Source organism: Aquarana catesbeiana, linkage group LG03 (genome assembly GCF_042186555.1).
Source record: "Aquarana catesbeiana isolate 2022-GZ linkage group LG03, ASM4218655v1, whole genome shotgun sequence".
Taxonomy (NCBI): Eukaryota; Metazoa; Chordata; class Amphibia; order Anura; family Ranidae; genus Aquarana; species Aquarana catesbeiana.
Window position 1 is genome coordinate 282,772,243 of NC_133326.1, and position 11,407 is coordinate 282,783,649.

Genomic DNA, 11,407 nt, shown 5'->3' on the forward strand with positions numbered 1-11,407 from the left:
GAAGAAGATGAAGGAAGATGGAAGAAAGAAGCATTTAAATAAAGGAATTGTCAAAAACTCTCGTCACTTTTAACATTTTTTTTTTTTCAGTTTTTTTAGTGAAATGGTAGGGGTACAAAAGTACCCCCTTACCTTTTCACACGGGGGGGGTGGGATCTGAGGGTCCCCTTGTTAAAGGGGGCTTCCAGATTCCGATAAGCCCCCTGCCCGCAGACCCCCACAACCACCGGCCAGGGTTGTGGGGATGAGGCCCTTGTCCTCATCAACATGGGGACAAGGTGTTTTGGGGGCTACCCCAAAGCACCCTCCCAATGTTGAGGGCATGTGGCCTGGTATGGTTCAGGAGGGGGGGCGCTCTCTCGTCCCCCCCCCCCCCCCCCCCCCTCTTTTCCTGCGGCCTGCCAGGTTGCGTGCTCGGATTAGGGCCTGGTATAGATTTTTGGGGGGGGCCGTTTTTATCAATGAACTTCTATGTGTATTGTCAGACCGGCAATGCAATAGCCGCGAGTAGTTTTACGTGTCTTTTTTTTTTCCTTCGAAATGTCATTTTGCTGTCAGACTGTTCTAAACACGGGAAACATGCGCCCCTTTACAGGCATACTATAGACACCCCCCCCAGCTACGAAATTTAAAGGGATATTACACTTTTATTGTTTGACTTTAAGCATTATTAAAATCACTGCTCCTGAAAAAACGGCCGTTTTTTTAAAACTTTTTTTTTTTTTTTTTTTTTTTCATTGATCCATGTCCCCTGGGGCAGGACCGGGTCCCCAAATGCTTTTTATGACAATAACTTGCATATAAGCCTTTAAAATTAGCACTTTTGATTTCTCCCATAGACTTTTAAAGGGTGTTCCGCGGCATTCGAATTTGCCGTGAACACCCCAATTGGTGAACTTGCGAACAGCCAATGTTCAAGTCGAACATGAGTTCAACTCAAAGCTCATCCTAGTTGGACTGCTTTTGGACAGCTTGAGGCTTCATTCACACCTGAGCATTTCAAAGTTGTTTTTGCTGTGATTTTGTTCAGGTCACCAATGTATAGGGCAGAAAAACCCCAGTAATCTGCCCCAAAGAAGCTCAGGTGTTTTCGCTTCAGGAGACGAACCACTCAGATGTGAACAGATGCCATTGAAATGAATGGGATTTTGCTTGGGTGTTTTTCAGGCGTTTTTATGAGCTGAAAACACTCAGGTGTGAATGTAGCCTGAAGGTTAGGTTAAAGCCTTCCTGTGTCCCTCAGTGGATGAAAGGTAGTCATTTGTGACTGATACTGTATAACACTTACAATAAACATTTTGCCTAGGCCCATTTTATCTTATTGCACATTGTTTAGGTGGAGCAGCTATTTTACCTTGCGCTAACACCTTCATTGTACTGTGAGGCTTAAAGGACAAAGGGGGTTATTTACGAAAAGTAAATCCACTTTGCACTACAAGTGCAAAGTGCACTTGAAATTGCACTGAAAGTGTACTTGGAAGTGCAGTTGCTGTAGATCTGAGGGGGACATGCAAGGAAAATCAGCATTTTAGCTTGCACATGATTGGATGATAACATCAGCAGAGCTTCCCCTCATTTCATATCTACCCCTCAGATTTACAGCGACTGCACTTTCAAGTGCACTTGTAGTGCAAGTGGATTTGCCTTTCGTAAATGACCCCCAAGTGTCCCTAAGCATTCTCACATGTTGTATGCTAAAAGGACATTTACTTACTGATTTGTCTTATTGCACTATTTTAATCTGTTAGCCAAACTTTGTAGTATAGGTCCACTTTAACCACTTAACCACTAGGCCTTAAAATGACGGCTACAGCTTGGCTTGATAACTCTGGGAGGGCATACATTGACGTCCTCCCGGAATTGCGCACATGGGAGTATCTGTGGACCCGGCGCAACACAGATCATGGTAAATGGCCGCTGACAGCAGCCGTTTACTACGTGATTGTGCCGTCAAATGACTTATCACTTGTAAACAAAGCGGCGTCATGTCTGGTTCCTCTCTCCCCTCTCTGTACCAAACGGTACAGTGAGAGGGGAGTGATCGGTTGCAGCAGCGCTGTGGGATGGATCTGTAGTGCCCATTGCAGCCTCCTCCATCCATGCTCAGCCATCCACATTTATGGCTCAACCATGCTCATCCATGCCACTACAGTGCCTCACAAAAGTGTAATTGGTAGTCAGATTAGAGTTGAGAAATGTATGCCCCCTAGAACGCCTGATGGCGCTCACACATGTGGTATCGCCATACTCGGGAGTAGGAGAATCTATTTTGGGGTGTAATGTTTTTGGTATGTACATGCTATGCATTAGAAATATTGTATAAAATGGACAACTTTGTATGTTAAGAGTGTGCATTTTCTTTCCACATTTTCCAAAAACTTGTAGAAAAAAAATACATGTTCAAAAGGCTCATTATGCCTCGTAGATTATACATTGGGGTGTTTTTCTTTCCAAAATGGGGTCATTTTTGGGGCGTTTCCATTGTCGTTGTGCTCCAGGGTCTTCAAAAGTGCTAGAGCTAGTCAGGAAATTAGATGTGTAATTTATGCTCCTAGAATGCCTGAAGGTGCTTCCTTGCAGGTTGAGCCTCTGTGATACTTGGGAATAGCAGGATGTATTTTGGGGTGTAATTTGTAGTATGCATATGCTGTGTGTAAGAAATAACCTGCGAATATGACAATTTTGTGGGGGGGGGGGGGGACTTTTTTGCAAAGAATTGTGGGGAAAAATTATCTCGCCATGCCTCTTACTAAATACAGTGGAATGTCTACTTTCCAAAAAAGGGGCATTTGGGGGGTATTTGTACTTTCCTAGCTTGTTAGGGTCTCAAGAAATAGGCCATCAGTACTTCAGGTGTGATCAATTTTCAGTGCTTTGCACCATAGCTTGTGGACTCTAAGGCCCCATTCACACTAGCGCGTTTTTTGATGCATTTTGCATTTTGCAGAAATGCACGGGAATTTTTTAACATGGGTTCCTATGGAACATGTTCACATCAATGCTTTTTTGTATCTCTGCGTTTTTGGAAAGGGTCGGACTTTTTTTCATGCAAAAAGCAGCGTTTTGCATGTAATGGTTTTCAATGGACAAGCATCAAAAACGCAAGTGCAGTGTTTGTGCAGTGTTTGTGCAGTGTTTGTGCAGTGTTTGTGCAGTGTTTGTGCAGTGTTTGTGCAGTGTTTGTGCAGTGTTTGTGCAGTGTTTGTGCAGTGTTTGTGCAGTGTTTGTGCAGTGTTTGTGCAGTGTTTGTGCAGTGTTTGTGCAGTGTTTGTGCAGTGTTTGTGCAGTGTTTTTGCAGTGTTTTTGCAGTGTTTTTGCAGTGTTTTTGCAGTGTTTTTGCAGTGTTTTTGCAGTGTTTTTGCAGTGTTTTTGCAGTGTTTTTTTTTTTTATTTTTTTTAAGACTGTAAAAAAAAAAATGAGAAAAAAAAAAAAACGCAAATCGCGGCAAAAACGCGGCTCAAACGTGCCAAGCATGAAAAAAAAACCTCCAAAAACGCTCAAAAGCAACATGCATAGGTGTGAATCGAGCCTTAGACCCCTTTCACACTGAGCGCGTTTTTGTATTCGCTATAGTGTTAAAAATAGCGCCTGCAATCCGCCCTCAAACAGCTGCTCCACTTTCTCCAGTGTGAAAGCCCGAGGCCTTTCACACTGGAGTGGTGCGCTGGCAGGACGTCAGGAAAAGTCCTGCCAGCAGCTTCTTTGGAGCGGTGTGTTTACAGCTCCTCCACTGCTGCTCCCCATTGAAATCAATGGGGCAGCGCTACAATACCGCTGGCAAAACGCCGTTATTGCGGGCAGTTTTAACACTTTCTCGGCCGCTAACGGGGTGTAAAAGCGCCCTATCGGCCGAAATGCGCCGCAAATTCGACGGTAAAACGCCACTAAAAATAGCGACATTTTACCTCCCACACTATGGGCGGCTCGGTGTGAAAGGGGTGTTAGTTTCACACAGACCAAATAATATACACCAATTTTGGGTTATTTTTAACAAAGATATGTAGCAGTATAAATTTTGGCCACAATTTTATTAAGAAAAAGGACTAATTTGCAAAATTTTATAACCAACAAAGAAAATTTGCATTTTGTTTACAGAATTTTCAGTTTTATTTAATCATGTGAAAAAAAGACAATGTCATATGGGTATAGTGTTGCATGACTGAATAATTGTCATTCCAAATGTGAGAGCGTTGAAAATTGGTCTGGTTAGGAAGGGGGTTTAAGTGCCCAGTGGTTAAATGGCAATGCCAGGTGACCAAGCAGCTATGCTAAAGTTGGAGAGTTCACTTAGTGCCGATGGGGGCCTAAATGTATACATTGGCAGAACTATACTATACTGCTACTTTAAAAAAGAAAACAAACCTTTAAACACACATACAGTGCTGAGCTTGACAAATGTTTAGTGCTTTGCTTGCTTCGGATGGGGAAAACTGGGAAAAGTGCCCAGTTACATGACCGGTTTTAAAGTGTCAAGTTGACAACAAACTGATTTAATAAGAATTCTAAAAATGATGAAGTGTTTGTTTCTATAGAGAGACCAGCTCTCTGTAGTTGCAGATTTAATTTTGATAAATTTTGTGACTTGTTAATATTGCACTCTAGGCAGTTCTTTTTCTAACCTAACTAACTGCAGACTCCTGCTCTTCTGCTGCTTCTTAGGCCTCGTGCACACTGAACGTTATAAAAACTCCAGTAGCTTTGCAGTGAGGTTTTTTTTTTTTTTTTTTTTTTTACATTTTTGCAATAGCTTTTTTTTCAGCATTAGCATTTTTACATGGGTGTCTTTCTTTCTTTTTTTTTTTTTTTTTTTTTTTTTTTCCAGGGGAAAAAAAAAATGCCCCAGGCAAAAAATGGTTAAGTATGTGTGCATGAACACATAGGATAACCAAAAACTGCAGCTATAAAAATGTCCAGTGTGCATGAGGCCTTAGTTTTACATATGCTGAGGCTGTGTTCAGTTCTCATGCACATACATCCTAAGGGTACGTAAATGACACTTTTGTACATCTCCCACACACAGCCTCAGCATATGTAAACAAACAGCACTTTCCTGCACGTGGTCTTAGACTGGCCATATATTATACAATTTTATTATTCAATTCCTTTTTAGCTGTACCTTTTTTACTTTGTAGTGCAAGGGCCTGCCTGATTGCATGCAATTTGAAAGTGTTTACGTTTTGATGTCATTCTATGATTTCGGTAAACCTAAAAGATAAATGTATAATGTATGGCCCACCTAAGTTTACATACAGTAAGAGGAAGTATTTGAATCCTTGCTGATTTTGTACGTTTTGCCCACTGACAAAAATGATCAGTCTATAATTTTAATGGTAAGTTTATTTTAACAGTGAGAAACAGAATAACCACAAACAAATCCAGAAACGCATTTCAAAATTCTAAATTGAATTGCATTTTAATGAGTGAAATAAGTATTTGACCGCCTTCGCAAAACAAGACTTAGTACTTGGTGGCAAAACCCTTGTTGGCAATCAGAGGTCAGACGTTTTTTGTAGTTGGCCACCAACTCAGCACACATCTCAGGAGGGGTTTTGTCCCACTCCTTTGCAGATCCTCTCCAAGTCATTAAAGTTTTGAGGCTGACGTTTGGAAGAAAAACTAAACTACCATTAAAATGATTGCCCACAAATAGTCTCCAGGTATGCAGTTATCCAGCTAAAGCCTGGTGCACACTATTATATATTTTTTCCATTCCACAAAAAACTCCCCTCCGGTCAGAGCCACTATACTAACTTTGCATATCAATCTCCCCCACTGAGCTATTGTGTTTTGACAGGGGGTGGCCCCCTGTTAAAATGCTGAACAGCGCTCGCTGCCATTGGCTGAGAGCACTGATCAGGATTCGTCGGCTGCTGGTTTTCCTGCATACTTGGCTGGCTTCTGTTGGACAGACTGACATACACATGGGCCGAATGTTGGATTATGGCATCTCCTGTTGTAACTTGCTTTATTCAGTTTCTGAGAAGGCCACACTTCTTAGAAATGCTAGCTTATACTACCAAGATGGCCAGATGGGAAAGGAAGAATATACAATAAAATTAAAGAGCTATCTTACCAATTTTTAACTTTGCTGCTTAAGTCTTAAAAAAAAAAAAAAAAATCCTCAGATTATGGTAACCAGTCTACTTCTAGCTTTATTTTTCAAATGCTCCAGATTCTGTCTGCTATAATTTTTAGTAAATTTTCTCATTGTTTTTAAAGTGGTGGTAAACTGGCAGAGAAGGGTGCTGGGGGGGGGGGGGGGGGGGGGTGCTTGGTGGTGAAGTAAGCAACTTTTTTTTTTTATGCACACTTTGTTCCTGGTTAGCAACTTAAAGTGGAACTCTAGTCAGAAATCTAAGTCCTGATAGCCATACCTGCAAGAATGAAGTGATCTATGTAAAACATAAGTGCCTGTACTGTGTAATATCCAGTAATACTGTCTCGCTTTGCTGTGCACATGTTCAGTTGCTCTACCCTCTTCTCTTTTTTTTTTTTTTTTTTGTGCATTGGTGCAAGCCACCTTCCAGAGCATATGTTTCTGTTGACAGACACAGCCTTATCTGCAGTAGTGTATCTACCTGGATACTGGTTTAACTCCTACTTCAGAAATCCTATTGACCCATCTCTTTGATTTGTCTTTATGCCTTACTTCAAGTATACATCTTCTCCTAGTCCCTTTTTTCACAGCAAGTATTACACAAAATATGTAAAATCTAGTTATTGAACTAAAAAATCTCCTTTGTTTTCTGACAGGCTGGTATTGGGGACACATGACTGTCAACGAAGCCAAGGAAAAACTGCAAGATGCTCCAGAGGGCACTTTCCTAGTTAGGGACAGCTCACACACGGACTACCTATTGACCATCTCTGTAAAGACCTCTGCAGGACCAACAAACCTGCGCATTGAGTATCGAGAGGGGAAATTCAGGTTGGACTCTGTCATTTGTGTACGCTCAAGATTAAAACAATTCAATAGCGTTGTTAATCTTATTGAGTATTATGTTCTGTTGTCAAAAAACAAGAAAACTGAGACTGAGACTCTTCCCAACCGGACAGTACATCTTTGGCTAGTGAAGCCACTTTATACATCTACCCCATCTTTACAGCATCTCTGTAGACTGGCTGTCAACAAATGCACAAAGAAGGTCCAGGAACTGCCATTGCCTATGAGACTAAAGGAATATATCGCAGAGTACCATTATCACATATAGAAGCATTTTTACAATCATGCCTGCAGCATGGGAAATGCATTTCTGCAACCAACTTCCAAATCCAGCCAAATATGTTTTGAATCCGTTGTCTGCTCCATGCTGAATTTTAAGAACATCACATTGTGTTCCATTCTTAAATGGTTGTCATAAGATTGTTCAGGACTTATGAAATGAACCTATTTTTTTTATAGGGTATGTGGTTTTTTGCTTTTGCTCACCTTGGTTTTTTTTTTTTTTTTTTCCTCTCAAGGCCTAATCTGCACAGAATTGTCTGGTTTATGGGAACAAGCCAGTTCCCCTGGATGATTATTATCAAGCTGGGAATCAAACCGGCAGGATAGAAAATCATATCTTCCTGCCTATAAGATATATTTTTTTTTATTTGGTCTTTTTGAGTAAAATCCTGTCAACAGAAAGGAATGCTAGGACATTAGCTCCAAAAATTTATACAGTGCACCTTTTATTTTAATTGGACCTTCCATCCATTGGAGTGCACAAAAAGGATCCTCTTTGTAGGCAAAATACTGTGTAAGCAAATAAAGTATGCATCATAGCATAATGCGTTGAGTTTCCATTTTATTGTAACCACATAAAAGCAATCCTCAATGCATTTCGGCGGGGGGGGGGGGGGGGGAGAGAGCCCCAGGCCTGGTTCACACATTGGTGCAGAGACGTTTGTTTTTCTGCATGTGTTCTGCGAGGGCACACATAATTGTTCTCTATGTGCCCTGTTCACACCAGGATGCCCGCAGGAATCCAACGTGTATGCAGTTTTCTGAACGGGACAAAAAACTGACATAGCATCAACATTGCTGTGAATAGGGCACATAACTGAGGTGCATGAAAACTTTAGGTCAACGCGCATGTAAACTGATGTCTCTGCAAGTGGAATGTGCGTGGCTTTTATTCACGTATGGTGTGAACAAGCCCTTAATCATAGCTGTGATTAAGGCCCTTTGGGGGCAGAAATGAGTTGGCAGATTGCTTTTAATGCTCTTTCAATAAACAAAAGATTTGGAGGATTATGCTGTGCTGGATACTTTGTCAATTTAGCCCAGATGTGTATATGGTCAGTTCTATTAAGACACATAGCCCAGGTGTATGGGTACCTTGAGTGTTTTAAATCACTAATGCATTTGTAAAAAGTTTGTTTAACATGGCCAAAGTTCTGCAACGTGCCAAAGTCTGCTGAATTCTGTCAGAATTGCTGTAAAGATTACAAATTATGGGATCAAGTTTTACTTCTGGGGATCAAGATTTTGTTAGTCTCACCTGTGATGTAGAACTGGAATATGTCTTAATTCTGATGTATACCATTCTTTGTAAGGCTTCTTGCACACGGTACTAATGTTTTTACGCTGTATAATCTTCACAAAAAATGTAGGTTCTTAAAGCTCCTAGAATGCTCTTTTGCATACAAATCAAATATTCTAATCACACACTTAAATGGTTGATAATAGCACTTCTCATTTCCCCCCTCCCCCCATGTTTGTTTGCATATACACTATTACCAAAAGTATTAGGACACCTGCCTACACACGAACTTTAATGGCATCCCAGTCCGTAGAGTTCAATATTGAGTTGACCCACCCTTTGCAGCTATAACAGCTTCAACTCTTCCGGGAAGGCTGTCCACAAGGTTTGAGGTCAGGCATTAATGTGGACGAGAAGACCTGGCTCAGTGTCTCCACTCCAATTCACCCCAAACTCGCTCATCCATGTCTTTATGGACCTTGCTTTGTGCACTGGTGCACAGTCATGTTGGAACGGGAAGGGGCCATCCCCAAACTGTTTCCACAAAGTTGGAAGCATGAAATTGTCCAAAATGGTTTGGTGTGCTGACGCCTTAAGATTTCCCTTCACTGGCACTAAGGGGCGAAGCTCAACCCCTAGAAACAACCCCACATCATAATCCCCCCTCCACCAAATGATTTGTCCAGTGCACAAAGCAAGGACCATAAAGACGTGGAGGAACTTGACTAGCTTGCACAGAGTCCTGACCTCAACCCAATAGAACGCCTTTGGGATGAATTGGAGTGGAGACTGAGCCAGGTCTTCTAGTCCACATTAGTGCCTGACCTCGCAAATGCACTTCTGGAAGAATGGTCAAACAGTCCCATAGACACACTCCTAAAACTTCTAAGTTCATGCACGTGTAAATGCAGGCTCCCAATACTTTTGGTAATAGTGTATTTGCGTATTTGTATGCAGGTAAAATGCTGACCTAACACCTTTTTTGTTGTGGGGGTTTTTTTTTTTTTTTTCCCTTCTCCATTATTCCATTATTGAACCAAAAATGCCTAAGGGTCCTATTAAGTTGCCAATAGCAAAGAAGATGGTTGTTGCCAATCAAACGTCCAATTTACCATATCCCAAAAGTGTTGGTTACTTTTGAATTCATAAACTTACCTGCTAAGTGCCGCAAGAACTTTATACCATTTTGTAATCCTCCAACATGTCTTGACTAAGAGCAAGGGCATGCAATGGGCTCTCAGCCCATTTTGGGCTTGTTTTGATTCCAGTAAAATCTTTGACAACTTGAAGTTACACTATAAAATGGAAGTACTGCTGTGTAAAATGTGACCACCTAGGTGTTCCTGCACATACCCCCTAACAATGGGCTGTTCTGACCAGGTGAGCTCCGCCACATCCTGGTAGTGTAAAAGTCTGCCAGCTTACTATGGTCTCGTACAAGTTCCTATTACCCCATCACTATGACAGGTGGCCTTATTAAACAGGAATGTGCAGGAGGTATTACTGAGCATGCAAGCTTGGACATCAGGGATTGCAGGAGCTTTGCCTGATCACCATGTCTTTGTTTGCCAGGGCAAGAGAGCATGCTGCAGGTATGTCCTGGCACCTGTTAGTGCCTACGTCCCCTTTTTTTTTTTTGACAGGCCAACTGGTGCTCATCTAGAAGGTGTAATGTTTCAAAAAATTTTTGAGTTTTTAGATTTGCTTTTCTAAGTGCAAAGCTGATGTGAAATTCCTTTGTTTTGAGCTTGACCTTCAAATTGGGTCCAGCAGTCTGTCTTGAGATTATTGAATTTGATATTTATTATGTTGCAGTTCTGTTGGAAATTGCAGCTTTTTGAGGGTCTTGAAGGAAAATTTATTGATGGTTGCATTTTATATATAAAAGGTGTGTTGTGGGTTTTTCTTTCTCCCTTTTCCCATAAATATTATCTAGGTCTCATAATTTAAAAGAAAATCTAGCGGTATATTATATTTCTAATGAAAAACGGTGATCATTTAACCCATTATAATCCCAATATGTTTGTATTCACACAGTGAAGTAATTCTTATAATTTATAGTCTCCACTTTGCATTTCCCTACTATACCATTTCAAGTTCACCTTGCATTTGCTCAACAATTGTAAAGCTTTAGGCTGCTTTCCCACTGAGGCGATATAGCGCTAACAAAATCGCCTGTAATGAGCCTCTCCTCTCACTCCAGTGTGAAAGCCTGAGTGATTTCACACTGGAGCGGTGTGCTGGCAGGACGCCAAAAAGTCCCACAAGCAGCATCTTTGAGGCGCTGTAAGAGTGGGGTATGCACCGCTCCTAAAGCGCCCCTGCCCATTGAAATGAATGGGCAGTGCTGCCGAATGTAACGCTTTTTCGACCATTAACGGGGGTTAAAAGCCTCCTGCTAGTGGCCGAAAAGCGCCGCTTTACTGCCAACACCCCAGTGTGAAAGTAGCCTTATGGTTTGTGGCTGGTAGCTAAGCACAGCTTTAAGGTGCTATTTTCATGATATCCTACTTGAAAGCTTTTCAGTTGTGAGAGAAGCATAAGGCACTTTTTTTTTTATTTTTTTTTTTTTTTTGTAAATATATTGCTTTTCCAGAGATTTTGTCGTGTTCACTTTACGCAAACTATGGATCTGTTGTCGCAGGACTTGTTTTTAAGGTGCCTTAAATGGTATTCTGGCTTCTTGTGTGGTAAGCCAAGTTTGACATTTTGTGTTCTTATTCCCTATAATATTTAACAATTTAATACTTTGACAAATTGTTTTTACACTTATCAATACGAAGTTCAACATTTTTGCAAACTACTTGGTATTAGAATTACTTGAAAATAATGGTGTCTCAGATACATTTACACCAATGGTATTGGTGCAACTATGATGTCCATGTGTTCTTTAACCAATAGAATTACACCACTTTTCAGGCCCAGAATAACTCTTGCCTAG

At 41.1% G+C, this 11,407-nt stretch overlaps 1 protein-coding gene across 1 annotated transcript in view; it reads left to right on the forward strand.

The window, feature by feature from the left end:
- SOCS2 (suppressor of cytokine signaling 2) overlaps positions 1 to 7,447 on the forward strand; it is a 58,912-nt gene extending 51,465 nt beyond the window's left edge. The window contains exon 3 of the mRNA XM_073620175.1: positions 6,755 to 7,447. Within this exon, the coding sequence (XP_073476276.1) occupies positions 6,755 to 7,212 (458 nt within the window). The 3' untranslated portion in view covers positions 7,213 to 7,447. The remainder of the gene's footprint in view (positions 1 to 6,754) is intronic.
- Positions 7,448 to 11,407: the final 3,960 nt, after the last annotated feature.